Genomic DNA, 25179 nt, shown 5'->3' with positions numbered 1-25179 from the left:
CGGTGAGAACGGGCGAGCTTCAATGAATGGCTGAAACCGTAGCTCACCTCACACATACACCCGAAAGTGCGCATGCGCAGAAAGCGAAAACTACCTAGGGACGAGCACGTACGACGGCCTTACGTAAACATATCACCAGAATGATTGACAACTAGGAGGACCAATAGTCTTGATGATCCACCCGGAAAAAGAAAATCCTCCACTATACCTTTAAGTTTGGTTGAGCTAATTTTGCTAGATATTATACTCTGCACCTTGTGTCTTTTAAGCCCTTTTTTATCAGGCATTACAAAAACATGACAAAACTATCTGTTTATTATTCATATTAACACATTCCACATTTATGAAAACTGGTAAAATGAAAGTGAAACATATGCGAATAGGTAATATTTACGAACTTAAATTTTTTCCTTGCTTGTGCTTGTGACTCTTTCAAGCCTAGAATTTTAATGCATTTGCTTAAGTGTATCTATTCATGAGCCATGAATGCAAATGGTTAGCAGATTGAGTAAAGTAGACCACTTATAGAATATATTTCCAAATTGTGAAAAGCTCTTATTTGAGGGATTACATCTCTTCAGCTCTAAGCATTAACCCAAAGCATTTAAAAAGCTTGTGAATGTGGATATATCCCCAAAAAAAGAAGAAAAAAAAAAGAAGATTTTTTATTATATTACATTATATGATATGCACTTGTTTACTATTAACACTTTGATGTGCTATCTTGATTATGGTGGATTTGGCTAATTCGAAAGTGATGCTCCATCATGAGACCAAACATTGAGACACTTTTACGATAGAATTTCAGAGAATGCATTTGGAACTCCAATTCTCTATATTATAGCTTGGTTTTAAACTGACTCTGCTCTTTCCAAAACCTCAAAAAGATCTTTCCATATCCGTCAAACGCTCCATCAGGTCTTTCTCTAGTGTGTAGGTGCCCTTAGGGAGAGATGGAAGAGAGATAGAGAAGAAGAGAGCATCTTTTTCCCACTCACAGCTCACTGTGACGATCTGAGTGGACTCCATTACATCATTGTCAAGCAGGGAGCACTTGTACACGCCACTGTCGTCTCGGGTAACGCCAGTCAGAGTGTAGACATTCTTGTCCGTCACCGTGACCTTCTTGCCCTGAAGATGGCGAGAGAGAGAGAGAGAGGGATGGTGTAATTAACCTGTAGGGAAGGACAGAGGGCAGACAGCAGGACTCTGGAGATGAAAGACTGGCATAGTTGCTGTGGACACGGCCAGTGATCTCTCACCTTGATGTTGAAGTTGAAGCTGGTGGGAGGAGGGTTTCCATCCGCCTGGCATTTCAATGTCACATCATCACCTTCCCTAATGGGGCTCTGAGAAACAACCTGTAGATTCACCGTCTCAGTGGGGTCTGAAAGAGAAAGGAGAGAAAACAAACATTAGAAAAAAAAAAGGAAAGCGAGACAGAGGAAGATGGCTGTCATTGCAGGGATGCGGTGTGACTTTCCAACATGTAGCAATAGCAAGCAACTAAAAAAAACATTCTCTAAGACACCGCGCCATTCTGCAGACCCCAAGGGGCTTAAACGCCTTCATTTCCACAACCATTTGCAGTCTCTCATTCTCACCCTCGTTTTCTTACCCAGCAGCCACAGAAGCATTTCACATCACATCTTAACCCTGAGGCACTGAACAAACCTCTCAGCATTCAGATGAGAGAGAGAGAGTGAGACACTACAGCAGACTCGGTTACCAGCATTATGCCTGTTAAAAACCCATCAAATTGAGCCTGGCTACCAGCTGAGACCTTCAATTTAAGGTTCAGGACTCGAGAGATGGCATCATATACTGGGTGATGTACAGATGCGCGGATCCCCGTGAACATGGACCCCTCAAACCAGCTGTAAAATCAAACAAATAAAGCATCAAAGCGCTAGACACAGCATGTGCCACATCTCAGGAAGGGAAGAAGCCCCAGCTCTTGACTACCATCCCATGAAATAAAACACAAGATGACTCAAAATGCACATACTGGTACTGTACATAAATAAACAGGTACTGTACTGCTGGCTGTGCGCAAAACCATACAGCCCAACTAGAGTAGTCTGAATGACTAATGCACTTTTTTTTTCTTTTTTTTATATAAGTAATAATAAATAACATTGGCACTTGGCTGATAAATTGCTTGTGATATTCCTCATTAGTAAGTCACTTTGGACACAAACATCAGCTAAATTGCTAAATGTAATGTAATGGCTTTTAGTAATAATACAATAATCAAAAAGGAAATCAATTATTTGATTTACCCGTTTCCCCTTCAAGCAAATATTCGTACCCACGTCAAAAACCTGGGAGCTCTCACTCTTGTGACCGCGAAAATAATAGGGAGTATATCTCGCCTTTCTTAGCTCTTCTTCAATGGTGCAATACACAATTGATTTTAAGATTTTAGTTTTTGCATTTAAAACCTTCCATGGACTCCTACTAGCATATCAGATCTTTTAAGCCTCAATTCACTCAGATGCTCTTCCCAGCTGCTGCTCCAAACTGTTCCAAAATCAGGATTGAAAACGAGTCGACAAGGCTTTTTCAGAATGTTTTGGAATAGCTCTCTCTATCAGATGTTCCCTACACTATCTGCATTTAAAGCATGTTTTGGGATGCCTTAGCACTCTCTATCAGATGTTCCCTACACTCTCTGCATTTAAAGCATCTCAAAATTTATATTTTTCTTTTAGGCTTATTCATAACTTGGCTACATTAATATTTTCTTTCAAGTTTTTATTTCATTGTCTGGTGTTGCTCTGTATTATATTTATACATAACTGGTTTATATTGCATTATTTTATCATTTGTTCATGTTTTCTTTTCTTTTTTCAGGATGAAGCAAAAATGTGTGTTGTGCACCACTTTGGTCAGATTTATCGTTTTAAGGCACTATCCTGTATATAAATTTCATCCATGACTTTAGCAAGGATGCTTTAAATTAAACAAAACTGACAAGAAATACATTTATAATGTTACAAAATAATCTACTTCAAATAAATGCTGTTCTTTTGATCTTTATATTCATTAAAAGTCCTGAAAAAAAGTATCACGGTTTCCACAAAAAAATATTAAGCATTACAACTATTTTCAACACTGACTGATAATTATAATAAATGTTTCTTGAGCCCCAAATCAACATACTAGAATGATTTCTGAAGGATCATGTGACTGAATACTGGAGGAATGATGCTGAATATTCAGATTTTTCATCATATACATTTTAAAATATATTCAAATAGAAAACAGCTATTTTGAATTGTACTAATTTCACAATATTATAGTTTTACAGTATTTTTCATTAAATAAATGCAGCCTTGGTGAGTATAAGAGACTTTAATTTTTTTTTTGTGAAAAAATCTAACCAGCCCCAACTTTTTGAATGGTAGTGCGTGTTTAAAAAAGAGAGAACTTTTTAATATAATTTGCATCAATTAAGTTACTTACAGTGAATTGGGAAGGTCTCTGGTGCTGAAACCTGGTTGAGGCCAATCGTATGCTTTGCTGTACAGGTGAACTGTGATGTCACATCCTCTTTCCTGGCTGTGTACTCCAGACTGGAAGAGGAGCTGGACAGACCGGTGACTGGGTCCTTGGTGACAGTAGATCTTATAATGACCGCTGCAGTCACACACAAACACACATATAGACACATCAGTCATTAGAGCTGACTAACACAGTGACTGTCATGCTGGAAGTGCCTGACACCACGTAACAACAGCTTAAGTCTGTCAATACTGTCAGAATGTCCACTAACCACAAACCAATCAGCCGTGAGCTCGAGACTTGAGCAACAGTTAAAGGGGCAAGTTCCCTTTCTTTTTTCTTTTTGTAAAGGTTATTTTAGAAGAACAAAACTGCATATACATCTGGGTTAGCAAGAAAACTGGTCAGTCTCAGACCACAAGCTGAGAATACTAAAATACGTAACATAAAATGTCGTGGCAATCTGTTAATGGTTTTTTTTTTTTTTTTAAATGAATCTTCTTTATTTCAGAGAGACGGTAAAATTTGTGTCAGGAATAGTTCTGCATCACATCAAAATGTATTATTTATATATATATATATATATATATATATATATTAGATATAGATATAGATATAGATATATGCTTATAACACACTATAAATCTGGTTCTCCTGTCATGTACTGATATGAACTCACTCTTGCCGTTATCCACCAGAGGCTGGTTGTTCCTCATCCAGGTGAGATCTGCCGCTGGGTTTGCGCTCTCCACCACGCATTCCCCCAACTGACATACAAACAAACAAACAAACACACACACACACACACAGATAAAGAAAAAAATAGTGCATCTGTATTAGAGAACTGTATCGAAACTTCTTATGAATTTGGAAGAGGTTCAAGTCTGCGATACTCAAACACTTTCGGTTTCGCCTGTGTCTTGCACATCTATTTATAGACTCATGACACATAGTATCACACGAGATTGTCATATGAAGCGTCATTTCCACACTTGACATGATTTGAATGTTTTGTGAGTTTGACTCTGGGACACTTTTCTTTGGGACTTTCCTTAATGAAGGTTCATGACCTTCAAGGTACTTTTATCCCACTGTTGCTGTACTTCTGGTGGGTAAGTCCCAGGGTGGCCCAGGGAAGATACCCTGATATATATAATGACATCATCTGTATGAGCAAAAGTGAGCGTGGGTTTAACTCTACAATTGTGATACAGGTCTCCTATTCCCTCACTTTCTTTTTCTCGCCCTTTTCCTTCTCTCTGGTTGAGTGAAAACTCTACCAGAGGCCGAAGAGGCTGTGCATTAATAACACGCTGACAGGATCACATGCTGACAAGCTATCTGCCCCAGGATAGAGAGATCAGCAGAAAGAGAGAAGGGTAATAATGGCAGGAAAGCAGAACAGACAGCAGGATGATGCATGTGCTCAGGTGTTCAGGGTGGCACGAGCAATCCAAGATTTAGAGGAACCACATCGAGGGGGAGATGGGGCGGGGGAAATCACCGTACTGTGATTCCGATCGTGATCACACACACCGGACCCTCTTCAGGAGCCGGACCATGATACATCACCTCTCAAGCACAGAGTGCTGCCTGAAGCCTGCAGCTTCCATTGAGCCGTGGAACAGAGCAGCAGCTCTGACTAAGCACTTTCCTTCCTGGACTCTCTGGGGGATTCACTAAGAATGAATTCTGCCCACTAATGGCAGTGAATATTTGCATATGCTTTCTGCATTGTTCTAGCAACCAATGTAAGAATTTCAGTTTCATTAATAACTCTTAATATTTGAAAAAAAGAAATGCAATTCCATTGCAAAATTAATAGTTTTTTTTCAAACTAATCTTGCAAAACAATGTTATTTTAGTATTATTTAGCATTATAGCATGGTACCACTTTAGTTTAGGGTCCAATTCTCACTATTAACTAGTTGCTTATTATGCATATTACTAGGATATTGGCTGTTTATTATTACATATAAATAACAAACTGCCTTATTCTGCATGACCATATTCTACATAATCCTATCCAATACCTAAACTTAACTACCTTACTAAGTATGAATAAGCAGTTATTAGGAGTTTATTAAGGCAAAACTCATAATTAATAGTTAGTTAATAGAGAGAATTGGACCCTTTTCTAAAAGTGTGACCTTTAAACATTTTCAATACTCTGAATTTTATTTTTAATTTCCATTTAAGTTTTAGTCCTTTTAGTAATTAAACTGCAACTTATTTTATATCAGTTAATTGCCAAGGCAACATTGTGACGAGGAAGAATGTGTTGCAAGAGACCATTGCCTAAGTGGTGCCTCTTTGTAAATTGGCACCACTATATTACTATAGTAAGTCAAAAGTACCCACCAGTACTTAAACTGGTACCAAGTCAATACAAAAACTTTATAAATTATATATTGATACCAGTCTTTCTGCAGTACAGTTCAAATCGATACACGTTGAGGCTACTGTTTGACTAACAGAAAATTGAAAATTGAAAACTGATCCAGACTTCACTTTATAAAATCCCAAATGATTTTAAAGAACCAATTCTGATTAAGATTAGCAATTTGACTCTCCTTAACCTTTTCATGAATAACTGCTGCCATGATCACTGAAAAATATACACAAACATCTTTTTAAATCAATCTGTTTTACGGCCTTTTTTTTTGCAAAAGTGGCACACCTGTATTCACCCCTCTCTTTCCAATTTCTTCTTTCAAGAGACCTTCAGCCAGCCACCCTTCATGTTTTCAAGACAAGTAGCTATTTGAAATGTTATATATTCAGAGGAGGCACTCTTTCTTCCGTGCCCTTCCCCTCTCTCTGTCTAAGCAAGTCTCAGCACTTTGAACACGACAGACCTCGGTGGGTGGCCACGGGAAAGAAAAAGAGACCCATATTGCTGTATACACAACCCCAGCCTTCCCCACCCCACACCTCCACCTCAGCCAGACTCTAAGATCCTTGCGCCTCTGAACTACATTAAAAAAAGAGAAAGAGATAGAGGGAGGAAATGAAAAATAACGACCCCCAGCTCCATTTACAAACAAGGGCTGCGTGGGAAGCCTTGTATCTGCTCCAAGTAGTTCAAACCAAAGCTCCTTCCTCTTCTCATGCAACCGAATAATATTACTGTCGTCCTGTGTTTGAGATGCAAACTCTAGACAACATAAAAGTGTCTGTTTCCTATGTAGCCGTGGGTGACAATCGCTCAGGCACTGCCTAAATCAGGTGTATACGCCCCACATTCACTGATGTCCGTATCATTAGCATCGTCTTTGCGCCGCCTCTGACTGTGATAACAGCAGGTGTGTGTCAATGTTGAGACTACTGGAGAGAAATGCTGGGTAATGAAAACAAAGGAACAGAGTTTGGCCCCGCACATTGTTAGTACACTGGCTGGTTTGTGTACTGGAACAAACACCGTCTATAGGCAATAACAGCAGCAGCAGAAGTTCTGGGAGTTAAAGGGACAGTGTAAAGACAGTGACTCACCCGTGTTAGCTTTTCGTTTGCCAGCTCCTTCGCTTTGTTTTTGATTACAGGGGTTGATGGTTTTTCTGCAATAAGAGATAAGGCATTGTATATTGGTAAAGCATAGTATCATACTGTGATATGAATACTGTCAACATAATGCAAATTGTTCTGTTTGCATAGAATGTGGGTAGTTACTTTTTTTCATCTGGATTCTACATTTAAATAAAGTATACATTTAATTTGGGAACCAAATAATGTCCCAGCAAGGACAAGGATTTCGGACATTGCCATCTTTGTGAGGACATTTGTGTCCCCATAATGTAGGGTTTACCAGGCCACACACACACACACACACACACACACACACACACACACACACACACACACACACACACACACACACTTTTAAATGTTTAAGCAAGTAAAGATAATTCTTGAAATTACATAACTACCCAGACCACCTACTTCATTCGCCAAAATATGCATCATAGTTACAACCGGAGCACAGTGTGACCAATATTGTATTGCAACATTCAATTTCCTCCACTTAGCTTTCCATTTACTGTGTGACGAATGCACTGCAAGCAATATCAACTGCAGGTTTTAACTCCTTTTGACGAAAGTTAAATTGTTTATTTTTTTACACAAAATTGAATTTAGTAATAACTTGAGTGATAACTGTATGCCATTCACTGAACTCATTTATATTTATATATATATATATATATATATATATATATATAAGTATGCACAATAAATTCCAGAGAACAGCCAATCTTTCTGATCTATGGTGGAATACAGTGTGCATTATCAATTTCTCTGATATCCATCTAAAAGCATGCAAGCATGTCAAGGCTACACACGTCATTCTCCCCCATATCTGACATCTCCACAGCCACTTTGCAATACAATTTGAGATCTGACGCTTACAGTACATTCGGTTTCATCGTAGACTAAAGCAGTGTTTGAATAATCTTATTCTCCACTCTGATTTATTAAACATTTTGTGTGAGTGTGGATTTTATGTATACTCACTGTAAACTTTGACTTCCACAGGGTATTCGTCCAGGTTGGTAAAAGACACCACCATGCAGGTGAAGACTCTCTGGTCGGTCAGAGAGCCCTGAGAGATCAGCAGGCTGGAGTTAGCGGCGATGCTAACCCTACTTTTGTAGCCGTCCGTGGCGGACACGGTCGCCTGGTCTTTCAAAGCCTGTTTCACGAGTAGATCGCCGGGAGCGCCATCATCTTTCACCTGAACGAGATAACAGGGCCATTAGCAAACCGACAAACACACATTTAGCACCTATAGAGATTCAATTAGAAATCAATATGATGGTGAGAGTAGCTGTATATTGCTTGGCTACCCAGACAGGGCAGAGTAACAGCCCAGATGCTTAGTAGGATGCGAAGAGCAAAACTCACATATTTCCATTTGGTGAAAATAATGCCATCTGGCTTGTTATTTCCATTGTTGCATGGCACTTCGATGGTCTCACCGTACAGACCTATAACTGTCTGCATACAGCTCCCTGGAAAATACAAGACAAGAACATCCTGTTTTAGATGCAGGGCTGGTATCAAACAGAGCGGCTGTGAAGCATCGACAGAAATTACTGTCAAATGCGACACGCGTGCATACACAAAACATCAGGGCATTATCTCATCTCCCAAACAGAGCAACAAGAAATGGGAGGGAGGATAGGTCTTGTTTTGATTATTCCCAAAACATGTGCACGCTATGCATCTTAATTTTAAATTAGATGTGTTAGCAGAATCGGAAAAAAACAAAAAGCACGTTCAATGCAAGGCCACCGATGAGGAGTTACGTGCATGCAGCAGTTCTGCATAAAAAACAAACAAACAAAAAAGGTCTGAAATGTTCTCTTGGGAAGTGAGTGCATGCATGTATGCATAATTGTCGGCACATTTAGGCACGGAATAAAATAACAGACGTGGAAGCTGAACATTGTCATCTGGTTTGATAGATTGCATGGTATCATTCCTCTGCCGACACGACAACGTTGTTTGTCACTTGTGCCGGTGAGCTCTGTAAACATCCTACTGTCTTACGCAGATAAGCGCTGACAATCACAAACAGTTGATTATAGTCTGAAGCGCAAAAAGAGTTGGCAGTGTGACACGAAAAAGCTGGTATTTTTTGCACATTAACAGTATGAATTGGAGCTTGAATCTACAGTTCCTCAGAGTATTGAGTAAAACTTAGTACTTAAAGATTGCAGGGCCCTTTCTTAATGGCCTGGTGAGGTTGTCATGGTGATGAGGCCCCATGTTCAGTGGCACGGTGGATTTAGGTAAAGCAGTATAAGGGGTTGAAAGGTCACGGCTGAAGGGACTTCACGGCCCGCCCACTTCCATCAGCGCTCCGTCTCCAAGAGAGACTAATCAAAGAGCCCGAACAACGAAGGTTCAAATTGTGGTCAAACCGAAGAGGCTAGCTGTAGGCAACCGCTCTTACGCACACATTCAGCCTTGCCTCCAGGGCGATTGTTTCCCATATTCTCAACTTTTCATTGTGATAGCAGTTTTAATATTGACTGAGTGGCTGCACTGCAGAGGACAAAAGAGCTGATAAGCAGAAACAATACCGATATACAGTAGACACACTAGAAAACACATACACACTCACATCAATTCAGCAGAACAGGTCATTTTGAACCACTGAATACAGACTAATCTGCACAGAGACTGCATTTCACTTTACACAACCTGCCTCTGGATACAGGAATACCGGCATTAAACAAGCAATCAATACGCACACAATGGCCAATGTGTTGGCTAAAGTAATATTTCACAAAAAAAATGTTGTTCCAAACCGGTGTGCTATTATTTGTTCTGTTGAACACAAAAGGATTTTTTTTTATTGCTTCCCCCCCAGACAAAGTTTAGAATAAGAATATAAATTGCAATATAAAGTTGGAATTGCAAAATGTAAAGTTTGCAATTGTGTAATATAAAGTCTAGTTGTATGATTTAAAGGTGCAATTGTAATAAATAGCGTTCTAAAATATAAAGCCACTTTATATACATACACCAAAAAATAATCACATTTATATACAAACACAATAAAAAACACTCTTTAAACCGGCATTTATAAACAATACCATAAAATACTCCTTTACTGCAAACCCATTGCAAAAATAATGTCCCTTCACAAACAAAACATAACACCTCTCTACTACACCTTTTCATTTCAAATTATGACAAATCATACTAAATTTAAATCTGTAATTACTCCTTGATTTATTTAAATTTGAAAAAACATCAGTACATCTTCACATTGAAATGTCTTCAATCTTATTCTTCCTACTCGCATAAATTAGTATATTAATAGATACTCAGAAGCCTTTCTCCTAACATATTTAAAACCACATAAACATTTGTATAGAAAATTCTTCATTAAAAAATCTAGAACTATAAATAATGGTTTCAATCTGTCACAATAAAGCATAAAAATCTGCTTCTCTATTTTAATTAATAAAATAATGCGCTCTAAATAAATGTCCCTGCTCCCAGCAATGCAGGTGGCGCTCAACACATAAATGAGGGAAATGTGAACATATGTTAACTAGCTTAAGAAAAAGAGTTTTTTAATGGGATAGCGGACAGCAGTGTGAGTAAAATAATAGATGCCGAGTACTGCCGGTAAGAGTTAAGTGCACAGGTAATACCAAACACGTGCAAAGCCACTTGCAACGCCATCACTCTGATCTCATTAAAAAAATTTTTTTTATTAAAATGTGCCATTTACTTTTTGTGCTGTTTTCTAACATCATGTATCATTATAGGATTGTCTAGCAATATATTGATAAATCGCAGAATTGCTGTATCGTGATATTTTCGGTATCGTGAGCCATGTGCTATGTATCGTGTATCCTGTATCGTATCGTATTGTGAGGTACCCTGTGATTCCCACCCCTAGTGAAGAAGTCGGCAATATTACCTTTAAAAATTTTTTTTTTACTCTGATGCAGAAATAGGTTTCCATACTTTTTGTCCTTTTTGTGGATTGACAAGACATCTTCACTATGAACTTAATGGAAAATGGCCATTTCAAAATTCCCCTTTTGTGTTGAAAGGGAAAAAAAATTAGCATATGGGTTTGAAAAGACATGAGGTTGAGTAAACGATGACAGAATATTAATCTATGAATTAACTACTCCTTTAAACAGGCTTGGCAGTCACTCTTTCTTGAACAGGTTCTAATATATAACAGAAGTGAGAGACCTTTTTTATTTTTTTTTGCTAAAAGCTCTGAGCTATTAATACATCCAGTGGAAGAACTGAGATGGTGACAGGCGAAAAGGACAGGTGTGGAAAGCGTTGTGTACATAGCAGGGTCTACATTAATCTAAAGACTATTCACTGTTTGGATAGCAGACTGTGCTAAAATACATCACAGCACACGGACATGTGATACCTGCACAGGTGGAAAAGCACCATGACAACAGATAATCTGCTGGAAGATTCTGACATTGAATAAAGACAAGGAAAGAGGGTTATATAGAGAAGACTGTTTAAACACAAATGGATGAACCCTTCTGAAACCCTGTCAAAAACATGATTGCACGGTTGAAAGAAACGGCTTAAACTAGCTGAAACTGGTTTGCTGGTGTAAGTTGGTCTTCCAACCTGGTTGTCTGATTTGCTGGTTTAGGTTTTAAATGCTAGACCAGGCCAGCTTAAACTGAACTCGAAAACTAGATTTCAGTCATGATTTATCGTGTAGTCATCCAATAACGACTAATCAATTTTTAACGTTGACTATTTTATTTCGTTTCCAAAATTAATTAAAACATGCCCACGTTTCAATATTATAATATCAATAACATAATTTGAAGCATCACTGCTACTGTAAAGCAATACACATTCAGACAAACCTCTGCTGTGTCGTGTCTCACAGTGTTTTTTTTTTTTGCTGAGTGGCCCACAACAAGCATTGCGCTTTCAAGTTTGTCAAAGTAAAAATAGTCCTGCTTTAAAAAAACGAGAATAACTGCAGACCATAAAACCTAAACTAAGAACTCATAATGTATTAAGTCAGAACAGTACGAGATATCAATAATGTCGGTTACCTAACAGTTGATGTACCCCATTAACTTCCATAGTAGGAAAAAAATAATATGGAAGTTAATGGGGTTCATCAACTGTTTGGTTCCCAACATTCTTCAAAGCATCTTACTTTGTGTTCAGCAGAAGAAAGAAATGAGTAAATGACAGAATTTTCATTTTTAAGTGAACAGTACCTTACATTTGCGTTTTTAACAAAACTTAACAAAAAACATTCTAATGCATGAACGTCAAAGTCAGCCATCCAATGGAGGCATTCAAATGCATTTGGCATACATGTCAAAAAGTCCAGACCAGACATGTCTGAAATGAAATCAAGCCTGAGTTGTTTCTGGTTTTCAGAAATGTCGGTGGCGACCTTATTTAAACAACCCGCAGCGACCACATCTATCACACTGCAGAGAGTCTTTCTCTATGACTGTTTGTGCGCTGATAGAAAAAGCTCTTATCACCAGGGTTCCCACAGTCATATAAAAACACTAATTTTCACACTTGCAAAAGTCATGGAAATAAAACTAAAGTTAAAAAGGGCATTTAAATTGATATTTCTTTCTATTTATGCTGAATGTGTTTATTGACTATAAAAAAAATTAAATAAAATAATATACAGTAACAGAAATGTCACAGAAATTCATTGGTTAAAAGAGGGAGAGCCGTGTATCACACTGCTTTTGCTACAGCTGGATGAATAAAAACAAACCAACACGGACAATTCGTTTTCTGTCAGAACTATCAAAACCTCAAAGATGAGCGATTGGACTTCAATAAAAAAAATCTCTGCAGGAAACCAATTTCATCCCAAAACATCTCTCGCTGGGACACTGGGCCATTCAAAGAGTAGGTCTATCTCATCAAAAGTGTTTCATTTTTTTGCAGAATGTGATGTTGCTTGAAGACGTGGAAATATTTGAGCTCACATAAATGCATACGCACCAGCAATCTCAATGTCAACAACACCTAATACTTGTTTATAGTGTTTAGTGTGGACAAAAAAGCATCTTCAGCAAGTTTGTATTCAAAAAGAATAAGCTCTGGCCAGTACAAGTGCTTTGGGCGGCATCAGAAGAGGTAGAGATGATTCACTGTGTCTGAAGTGCTTTTATTGTGCTCGCCAAACTAATAGTGCTAATATTCGCTGAGCATTTGCACTGTCCTCAGGGTCAACTTGCTCCCACTGGGTAATTTCACAGCAGAATGTAGCCTCTTTCCTGGCACTGTTATTCAGATGTTTTGTTCTCTTTGCCTTTGTTAAAACAAATTCGCCCAAATGAATGCCGTTTTCATTCCCATGGTGAACAACATACCTTCTGCTTCAGCCTGAAGAAATCTGACAACAGAAAACCATCACTGCTGAACTGCTTTGTTTTTTTATAACTTGCTGTTCACTTGAATTAAACAATTTATTTAATAACATTTTGGCCAATATGATAACTAATTATATTTATGTTAAGGGAGACAAAAATCAATAAATGGCCAATACCAAAAATTCTATATTGTATATAAAGTTCTATATTATTTTGTCTAAATACATTTGAAATAAAATCTTAAAAACTAAAACCAATAGTTTTAAAAGCTACAAGTGAATTTAGGCATTGCAATATTATAATGCCTATAAAAAGACATTATAAAAGTGTTATTAAGTTATTGTTGTAAACAACAACAACAACAACAACAACAACAAAAACGTAATATTGACGATAACCGATATGATACAGATATACACCACCATTCAAAAGTTTGGGGTCGGTAAGTCCCTCTTCTGTTCATCAAGGCTGCATTAATGTGATCAATAATACAGTAAAAACAGTAATATTGTGAAATATTATTCCAATTTATAATACCTGTTTTTAATTTTATATATATATATATATATATATTTTTTTTTTAATGTCATTTATTACTGTGATGGCAAAACAAAATTTTCAGCAGCCATTTCTCCATTTTTTCAGAATTCTTTGATGAATAGAAAGTTCAAAAGAACAGTGGTTTTTTGAAATAGAAAGCTTTTATAACATATTAAAGTATTTACTGTATCTTTTGATTCATTTAATGAGTCTTGCTGAATAAAAGTATTAATTTATTTTAGAAAAATCGTACTGACCCCAAACTTTTGGAGGGTCGCGTTCAGTATTTATACTTAAATAAAGGTCAAATGTGTCCATTAGCATAAGTTTGTTGCTGTTGTATCTAAAGTGGGTTTGAGAATCGTGAAATTTCACTGACATCCTGGTATTGTGACAACGCTAATTATCTCGGATCACCAATCTCAGCACTAGAGCTTGACAGCTGGAATACTCGGCACTCTCTTGTTCCTCTAAATCAGCTCCATGGATTCCAAAGCCCCTCACAGAGAGCAGCAAAGCTAGGAGAGAGGGAGGTAAAAGAACTGGCACTGGGGAAATCAATGCCTTCTCCGCTTCGCTCTACAGCCTGCGATTCATCAAACGGCGCCTGCCGTGCCCATGATCAAACCCAAACATATTAGTGGCTAAACACGAGAGCAGATTGAAGGAGCTTCTCACAAGCACTCAGTGTTTATCTTACTCTGGTTTCGCTCAAACAGACCGTCGAAAGAGCTTTTGGCACCGTCTCGTAACTTCAACATTCTCCTTAATTTAAAACCTGCTGGGCATAAAGCCACCTTGAATACGACTCGACAGTTCCACCATTCCCTGCCAACCGTCAGAATGCGCTGACGTCAGATATGCTTCTGTGATTCTAGAACTACCTATAAATCTATACATATATGCTAGGAGTTATTCGGCCCGTCTAGGGAGACCTGGGTTGACTTCAGGCTGGCGGAAGATCAGAGCATGGTTAACTGGTAATGCTCACATGCACTTTTCCAACACACACTTCAAAACAACACACACTGTAGTATTTAGTTGTTAGATCTGTGCAATATTGGGGGGGGTCAAGATGGAGCTGTATTTTTAATTCTTGGTCTATGTAGAGATGGGTCAGACTGTTCATTGTTTTCTCAACATTGTGTGACATGAGAGCATTTTCAACTCAATGTTGCACACCGAACACACACAGTAAATGCCTATATATATATATATATATATACATATACACACAGTCACACACACACACACATTAAAAGGTCAGCAACTCCATTTGCCATACAGACTTGTAGCCATTAGTATAACACCCATTTTGTTACACTTTTATCACATTTTGTATTCAGTGTGCTTATTAAAGCTGGATCTTTTTTTTTGAAGAAGAAGAAGAAGAAGACGAAGACGAAGACGAAGAAGACGAAGACGAAGACGAAGAAGAAGAAGAAGAAGAAGAAGAAGAAGAAGAAGAAGAAGAAGAAGTTTTACTAACAGCAGAATTTATTCCAGGACTTAAGTTCAGATATTTACCAATTTAATCCATCTTTTGTTCAATAATGATGTGAATTTAATGTAAAAGTATTGGTGTTTGCTGTGCACATCCCAAGGGAAGTGTTTTCAGCAGTTCCAAATCTATAAAAACCTACAGAAAGGGTGCTATTGTGGTGTTTTGCTGCCAGCCCCAGATTCTAATTGATTTAAGGCCTGTCTAATTAAAGTAAAGTGAATGAAATGCATCCAGACCGGTGATTTGATGGAATTAATGAAGCTCTGACTAAAGCCAGTAATTGGTTGGAATTCCATTAGGCATGGATTTCCTCAGACGCGGCAGCAGCAAACAAGCAGGGCATGTGCTTTTGTACAGGGTGGCTGTCGAGTACTGACTCCTTCTTAGCTTGAATGAAACCTGTAGCCACACAGCCCAAATCTCCCTCTTCAGACATGATACACACAGAAGTTGAACACAGACTCACCATAGATATAATGATCTTTATACTGTACAAACTGTGTATTCTATCTCCTTACACTAACTCTACCCCTAAACCTCCCCATCACAGAAAACTTTCTGCATTTTTTTTTATTTTCAAAAAACACTACCTAACCCTAACCCCCTAACTCTAAACATACCCCTCACAGAAAAAAATATCCCTTAGTATGATTTCTAAGCTGTTTTCCTCATGGGGACCAAAACAAATGTCCTCATTTTGTCCTCGTAATGTAGGGTTTACCAGGCCACCCACCTACACACACACACACACACACACACACACACACACACACACACACACACACACACACACAACAATATAAAGGACGACTGAATAATGGGCACTGTATAATGCAATATTATAACCATCTGCTGCATTTAATCACACTAACCTTAGACATACACTCTCTCAATTAAAAAAAGTGTTGTTTTTTTAAAGTGTACAAGAAATGCATTCATAGAGAACTCAGTGATTTGAATTTAAAGAAGACAGTAATTAACATAGGTATATTCCTACAGTCTCATTAATTGAGAGCGGAAGACGGAGTACATTACTACGCATGGAGAGACACAGCTAGGTACTGAGAGGTAGTCCGCAGGTTTGACCTGCAGCTCGATTAAATATATTATTACTGATCCTTCATATAAACTGCCTCCACAATCCAAACACAACAAGCCTACAGTGAACCAGAATCCACTGCAGGAAGAAGTTTTGCAAAAAATGTGTGATTAAGAATTCTGTGCCTATAGCGTGTTGAGCCTGATCTAGCAGCTAAGGGCCTCTGAGCACCAGCGCTAATAAACACATAGTGTTTGCATTGGCTAGGTGCTTTCATCTCTTCTAATGCAAGTCTGTTCATCTTCTAAATCAAATATTATTGCCTGCCCAGAGCCATGGATCCACACGAAAATTATGGTGGTATTAACCGACAGAAGAATACTAATTTTTTTCTAACAGGTAAACATCCACAGATAAAAATTCACACAGAAATAGCAAGACTTTGTGATTTTTCTACTTTATTTTTGTCCCAGAATATCGAAACTTATCCAGCATCAAGCTTAGAAGTTTAGGTTAAATTATATGGCCGACAGCTGGTATGTGGCAGATATATGTGTTAAATTGTATGAAATATAGAATAATTTTATAATATTATAATAATAATAATGTTATACTATACACAAGCTACTGTATAAAAAAAAAATATATATTTTTTTTAGTCTATCACTAATCAAGTCAAAAAAAAAAAAGAAAAAAAAGGCAATGGCATAATTTGACAATTTTTTTGTCACTAATCAAAAAAAAAAAAAAAAGTCACACCACTCAGTGCTCTGCATCCTTATTAAATACGGTACCCTAATTACGAAGGTAAACCATATGCACATCAATGGAACACATCAGTTGAGGTTTGCGCCACCATCTGTCTCATCAGTAAGTAGTTTGTTCAGCTTAATTGAGGGATTTGTCCAGTACATCTGCATATCTGGATCCCCTGAAAAGAACAGTCATTGCCAAATCACCCACATTTATGCTCATTGGTTGCCCATCCAAAAAGTTAAAAAAAGCAGATAATCATCACTTTAATTTGACTGGATGCTTTTGTCTTTTTTAACCTTTTTTAACGTTCCTCACTATTTTGTTAAGCTAGCCATTATTCCATCTCTAAAATGGCATTGAGCGGCAGTGCTCTTTGCTGTCAACGGCCCATCAACAGCAATGGCCATGCATAAAGCAGCTGTTTTAGTGAGCTGTGTCGAGAGTGTTAGCATTAGATAGGCGTGGATGTAATCATCTTTGTGATGGGCGACAGCAATTACAGTGCAGGGAAAGAGCATTGTCAGAGGGGCTATTTGTTCAACTCTTTTTGCTTTCCCTCTTCTCTCTTTTAGAGTCCAGACTTTAACTGGGATCCATTGCCTCTGAAGACTGCAGTGCAGCTACTGAAATGTTTGTGAACTGGGAGTCTCTCTCAACAAATTAGCAATTTGCTATTTGCTACCGAGATGATTTCCCTGTTGAAAAATCCTTCCAGATGGAAGTTAAATACATAGTAACTATGTTTTGAAACATGGTAGCTTGTTTCTAGCTGTTCCAGTCTGGTTGACCACAAACCAACTAGAACAGCTTGCACAGCTAAAGACTACCTAGAGCAGATACTGTAGACTTATGTTCTAAACTACATTTATCTAATCTACATTTTCTGGTTGGATATCTACTAGGTGGTTGCTAGACTGGGCTGTATGATTGATAGAGTACTCTGGGGTGGTTGATAAAGTATTCTTTCTAATTGGAAATAGTATGCAGAGGCACTATGAAGTAGTTGGTTGTGAGGTGTTAGCTAGGGCCATTGCTAAGTAGTTGCTAGGGTGTTCTGGGTGGTTGCCAGGGCATTGCTTGTGTGTTCTGTCTTAATGAAAACAGTCACGTGATTTTTGTAGACTAAAGGCCAGATTTTCTATTAGCTTGCGACAGCGCAACCCCCCTTTTGGCGTAAAAAAAAAATGCGGTCAGGATTTACTAAAGACATGCCGTGAAAAATTTGCGCCGAAAAGGCATGAACATTTTTGTGGCTGACCTTATTGGATATGCATTTGTAGGAGTTTCCCTTTCAGACGCAACATATATGGGAGGAGAGTATTAAAATGAATCATGTAAGGTGATTTATGGTAGTCAATCTACTGGTATTTGCGCCATTATTTACCGCCCAAAAAAAGCATGTCTTAAACCAGCTACTGGTAGATTGTATTGGTCATCATGGAAATGAAAACCTTCCTGCATCTGTGTTCTTTAATTTGCACATTGTCAGTAGATCACATGCAGACCGGCGCTTTTTTGGAATTACGCTCTCACGCTTATTTACTCTGTTTAGTCAATCTGTCAATCCTAAATTGTTTATCTGTTATGAGGAAAATTAATCTTTTTTTTTTAAAGACTTTCTAGAATTGTTTTAGGATGGTTAGTGCTGGTTAAGCTTGCTTTCTGGTGAAGCTGGTTGATCTTAGTACTACTTAAGCAAGTTAAAGGAGAACTCCGGTCAATTTTAACATTGAGCTCATTTTTTTGTACATTTGGAGTGCTGTCAGTACAGAGAACAACGACAAAAATCGGTGTTGCCTACACCGTGTTATCCTCTTTTTAAAATTTGCACCCTGTTGACTTCAATGGGGCAAGTTTTAAACCTGCTTTTAGCCTCTTAACATCCTTGATGTGTCATTACAAGTGCACAGGTCATGTGAGTGATTCCTTTGGAGTGAACGCGGGTGAATCTGACTGCAGTAGATGTGAAAGATATTAATAAAAATGATGTTTATTCAGCCAGCGCACATACCTGTATTTACATCCTGTTTTCGGTCGAAGTCCACAGTAGTCGATTGTCGAGTTCACGCGCGTGATCATAGGCACTAAACCTATGCGCGTGAACTCGACAATCGATTACTGTGGACTTCGACCGAAAACAGGATGTAAATACAGGTATGTGCGCTGGCTGAATAAACATCGTTTTTTATATATTTCTTTCACATCTACTGCAGTCAGATTCACCCGCGTTCACTCAGAAGGAATCACTCACTTGACCTGTGCACTTGTAATGACACATCAAGGATGTTAAGAGGCTAAAAGCAGGTTTAAAACTTGCCCCATTGAAGTCAACAGGGTGCAAATTTTAAAAAGAGGATAACACTGTGTAGGCAACACCGATTTTTGTCGTTGTTCTCTGTACTGACAGCACTCCAAATGTACAAAAAAATGAGCTCAATGTTAAAATTTACCGGAGTTCTCCTTTAAGAAGTCTGGTGGCAAGAGCAGCAAACCAGCAATGTCTTTTCAGCAGGGCAGAGCTCTGTGACTTCCCTCTAAGAAATGTGCAAATATTTGTTCTGAGGACCCAAGCAAAACTTTTTTTTGTTCAGGATGAGAGCCAATACTCTAGAAGCAGTAAATTGATTGTTTGATTGTGTTCCAATAAATTTGCAACCCCATAAGAGTTGAATCGACCACTGCACAGTGCCTCTGTGTACTGTTTTCATTAAGACATATGGAAAAACACATTCAGGGATCACAGCGCACAGTGATAATTGGCCTTCCTCTACGACTAGCGCAAGATGGCCATTAATGACATTTGCTGAGGAGGAACATTGCCTTCAGCAGTCTAATAAACACCATCTAAAACAACTTCCTCCACACTGACAAGAGGAAATCTGCTTTTGGCAGAGCAGCGTCTATACTATTAACTTGACTCTGCTTTTTCAACAAGCCAATCCATTAGCCTAAAACCATCATGCTGTCAACATAATACCTCTCGTTTCTGACTAACCACATGAAATAATAATGAGGGAAGTGGAGAGAGAGATTAAGACTCTTATGAGCTTCCTGTGGATGAAGACACTCTAATGGCAATGTACAACTATGCTCTAAAAGAGTTCCCGTCCATCATGGCATGTCGGAGCATGGAGCGAGAAAGTAAGTGATCGGTTAATGACCTGATCCAGAGAAGTTACAATGCGACCGTAGTCTGGTCAAGAACGAGAACAATCCGTTTACAATGCAAATGCGAACTGGGGATCAATGCCCCTCGCCCACTGAATCTGGTCCCCAGTGCTGTTAACAAGCAAGAAGTAATTGATTAAGACAGCCGGCACACGCAGAGTAATGAAGCACACAAACACACGCCGACGTGACTACGTGCTCAGAAGCGAACAGTAGGTATACTGAAAGTGTGCGGCTCAGTCAAGGGCACTGCCTTTATTAGGGAAGTCTTCATTACACCGCAGGCAGGCGAAGAAATCAGAGCATCTTTTTTTTCTCGTCTGGCTCCTTGTAGAGGTCCTCTGGTGGTGCAAGCAGGCTAATTGACCCATCCATGGCCCAGGCTTTCAGGAGCGGACGGGCACAGAGCCTGGAGTGCTGAAATAATTGACTTGATGAAATGAAGAGCAGAAACTCTCAGAGGATGGCTGCCTCATCCATGCACAACTTCTGTCTCTCTCTCCACCGTTTTTAGTGGAGGATTCACTAAATGGTTAGACCACTTATTTGCCACAACAAACTGTATATTATTCACCAAACAACCGCAATCCAGTTTAAGTAGCCGCTAAATGTGCAGATATAGTGTTGTATTTAATTATGCCATTGTCATTCTTTTCAGCTATTTTCCTGGCGAAAAGTAAGCAGAAAGCGTAATTAATTCCAAAGAGGTGCTTATGTAAAGTTTCTATTGATCATGGCAACAATTATTCATCAAACGTTCATCAAATGAAAGGTAAAATTAGGCATATCAGACATACACAGTTTTAAAAGGATGATTCGGGCACTCCTCCACTGATGAATCTTCGGTTACATGACAAAAGAAATCGTATTTTACCGGAATTGAATGTGAGTCTGCAGTCTGATTTGAATTTAATGCTATAAAAAGACTAAATAATTCCAAGAATCTTTCTGCCGAGTTCCTCATAGCTCCATGCAAAAGCAATCAGACAGTAAAACCACTGTTGCCCGATTCACGAACAACTGACTCTTGTGAAAAGGTTATTTTTAGGGAATTAAAAACATACAGCATGATTTAGAGTTGTCGGTACACAAACAAATAACTCGTATGAGCCAGTTCTTTATAGCAAATCAAAACATAATGTTTACAGTGTAGGCTGATTCATAAACAAATGATTTTTTAATGAACTGAAAGAGTGTGATTCAGTGTCACAAGCAAATGATTGAATCAAATCAAATCAAATCAAGACTCAGAAGATTGGGAATTGCACCTTGCTAATTGCGTACTCCAAGATTTTTGTCGGTTTCATGAATAGCATAAATTCTTTAGTGAATGAGGCACCAAAACAATACATGCATAAAAATAAATGGAAGTAACAGGAAGCGTAGTTCGTTCTAAACACGTTCCCCTCTGACTGATTAGTGAAGTGAGTCAGTGGTGTCTTCAGTGCAGTTCTCTTCTCACCTTTAACGCAGTACTGTGCAGACAGACTGACTCAACAACCCACTTAAACAAATGCAAGCCCTGCAGTGGACCATGGAGACCTACTTGTGTCTGACTAGACCTCTTATAATAGACATCAGTATGCACTGAAGTGAAGGTTGAGAGTTTGAGACTGGAACAGGAATACGTGTTGCTATTATTAAGACAGGTGCTTCTTTTGAGAGTATGCTGCTTATTTTCTAAGCACACAAACGTAGCCCAAGGCGTTAAGGTGAGGTGGGGATATGGCCCTTATTCGGTGCATTGCAAGGACAAATTTCATAACGATGTGAATTTTTAACAGCTGGGAAACGTACCTGTTGCTTCCAAACATTCCAGGATGGTCACATAGTTAAACGTGGTATGCTACACGATAGGGCTTGTAACACCCAGGGCGTCTATTGGGTTGAATCTCACGAAACCTGAGGTATTTATTCTAATTAGATGCCTATATTCTTTCCAATATCAAAATAGGTAAAATTACACATTTTTATTGAATAATTGTATATGCCAATTAATAAAACTAATAACAAGAAGCCCCTAAGTAAAAACAATACCAAGACATGTAGCAGATGAAAGCACTGAATATAGGCAAGGCAAGTTTATTTATATAGCACATTTCATACACTATGGCAATTCAAAGTGCTTTGCATAGAAAGGAATAAAAAATAATCACAAAATAAAAGCAAGGAAAATTAAAACGGTTAATCAACATGCTTTATCAAAGTGTTTTGCATATAAGCACAAAATAAAAGCAAGGGAAATTAAAACAGTTTTAAAAGGAATTAAAAGAGATAAATGATACAGTTATAAAATGAATAAGAGTAAAATGAATTAAAGTAGTAAAAAGATGATAAATAGAATAAACTTCTCATCTGGCAAAACACCAGTCGGACGTACAGTGGATACAGTTATTAAAAGAATTAAAAGAGATATACTGGCAAAACACTGGTTATCATATTGTTATTATATATATATATATATATATATATATATATATATATATATATATATATATATATTAGGGCTGTCAAAAGATTAATCGCGATTAATCACATCCAAAATAAAAGTTTGTGTTTACATAATATGTGTGTGTACTGTGTATAATTATTTTGTATATATCAATACACACACATGCATGTATATATTTAATAAATATTTGCATACATATACTGTATATATTTATATATAATTTATATTATATATAAATATAATTTTTTTATATATAAATTACACATTTTTCTTAAATATATACAAGCATGTGTGTGTATTGATATATACAAAATAATTATACACAGTACACACACAAATTATGTAAACACAAACTTTTATTTTGGATGCGATTAATCGTGATTAATCTTTTGACAGCCCTAATATACACATATATATATATATATATATATAAAATGTTATTATTTTATTTATACTGTCTTGTAATTTGCATTTGTTTGTGCAATTTAATTATCTTATTTTTTGTGAAATTGACAGCTTTAGAAATTAGAATTTTAAAATGTAACCACATTTTTCTCCCAAATTTCTCATTACCATAATGCAATTTCATATAATTGTAATTTATGCATGCAAGAATTTATACACCGAAAATAATGTATTGCAGTATTTTTATTGTATTACAGTAATGCGAATCACCATTGAGAATGTATCCAATGTAAAACAGTATACAATGTTACACAGTAATGAAATGTTGTAAATGTCTGTAAATGTTTGTTTTTTTTGTGAAATAAATTTCTAAATAAATGCGACTTAGCCTATATATGTTTTTTCTTCTTCATGGCGCATTTTTTGACTGATGCGATTTATACTCCGGAGCGACTTATAGTCCGGAAAATACGGTAAGTTATTTATTCTTTCTGTGCAGCCCGGTACCAAATGTCCCACGGACCGGTACCGGTCCGCACCCCGGGGGTTGGGGACCCCTGCTTTAGGGAACAATGTGACCTGATTGTGAGATTTGCACGATCACACCTGTAACACCTGATGTGTATAGGCAATGAGAGAAAGAGAAAAAAAAAAAAAAAGACACGCAGAAAGACACAGTTCATCTCCATGCACAGCTTGTGCTTCACTGAACAGGTGGCAGGAAGTCTGAGGTACAGCGACATGGACGTGAAAGAGCGAGAAACTCAGTATAATTGCCCTAACCACGTTAGAGTCAGTTTCTCAATAGCACTGCCAGCAACACATGCCCGAAAGGGCTTATCTGGCAGGAAAGATGCAATTTCTACCACGCTGAGCTAACCAAACAAACTTACTCAATTCAAGTAGATCACAGAATTTCTATAGGAAAACCTTGAGGGCTGTATAACAGAACAAATTGAGCAACACGGGACAAATAACTATTATATGAGTCAATACGATTTCTGAGACTTATGAGTACTGTGATATCATAGGTTTGTGCAACCTTGGGCAGCAGACTCTAGAGAGCCACTCCCATGCAAAAATAAATCAATGCAAACATTTTTCAGTTGCACTACCTTGGAAATCAACGTTGGGTTAGGGCTGACATCGATGTGTGGGGGAAAGAAGGGAGAAGAATTTGCCGAACTAGAAATAAGGGTTGTTTTTGTTCATTGGGCACATAGAGAAAAGAGGAGAGGAACAGCAGTGTGCGAGAGAGTGAACGTGCTGTGAAAGAAACCACGGGGCTTCTGGACTCTCATAGGGATAAGCATCATCATGCAACCAGCTTTCCTTTTCCTTTGCTCCTCCTCTTCTCTCTCTTTCTCCACTCAGTCTGTCTCTATGTCTCTGTTGGGTGTTTCAGATCAATGCTGGCACTCACAGTGCTCACTACAGTGCTGTCTGTACTGAAATATTTCAATCCCATTGATAGTAGAGGTTTGGTCTCTGCACTGAGGTATGGGCCAGCATTTTAATCCAGAGGCCACTCTGCTATGCCAAAACACTCTCAAGGGAGGCATTCATTCAGCTTCTGTGTACACATAACGCAACTTTCCGCCCGGCTTAAGGAAGTTCTGAACCTTTGCACTCCTTACCACTTGCCCTATTTTCTATTCAAATGTATTCTAGTCAAATAGCCCTGACATCAGGATTATGCCAATAGGTGTCAAAGGTAATGGAGAAGGTATACATCTACAATGAATCCAGATGATGAGAAAAGTTGCATAGGACCTTAAAGTCAAATCGAAACTGACCCTATTTACTTTCCTAATAGACATTTCTGATCTTTGTCCATTAGTCATTGTAAACTTGCAACTAAACTTGCACCTCTAAATGAATTTCCGGTAACACTTTATATTACGACCCGCAAACAACTGCGTAAGTAAACTGAAATTAC

General features: G+C 38.0%; 1 protein-coding gene across 2 annotated transcripts in view; it reads right to left on the bottom strand.

Moving 5' to 3' along the window:
- alcama (activated leukocyte cell adhesion molecule a) overlaps positions 1-25179 on the bottom strand; it is a 68541-nt gene that overhangs the window by 8113 nt on the left and 35249 nt on the right. For both annotated transcript variants that reach the window (XM_084400208.1, XM_084400207.1), the window contains exons 2-8: positions 8407-8513; positions 8017-8236; positions 7000-7064; positions 4187-4274; positions 3469-3642; positions 1263-1387; positions 999-1131 (exon numbers count right to left, since the gene is read on the bottom strand). In XM_084400208.1, the coding sequence (XP_084256334.1) occupies positions 999-1131; positions 1263-1387; positions 3469-3642; positions 4187-4274; positions 7000-7064; positions 8017-8236; positions 8407-8513 (912 nt within the window). The remainder of the gene's footprint in view (positions 1-998; positions 1132-1262; positions 1388-3468; positions 3643-4186; positions 4275-6999; positions 7065-8016; positions 8237-8406; positions 8514-25179) is intronic.

This window comes from Rutilus rutilus (assembly GCF_951802725.1).
Source record: "Rutilus rutilus genome assembly, chromosome: 25".
NCBI classification, from domain to species: Eukaryota; Metazoa; Chordata; class Actinopteri; order Cypriniformes; family Leuciscidae; genus Rutilus; species Rutilus rutilus.
The sequence above is the reverse complement of the archived record's forward strand: the minus strand, read 5'-3'. Positions and strand labels throughout refer to the sequence as shown.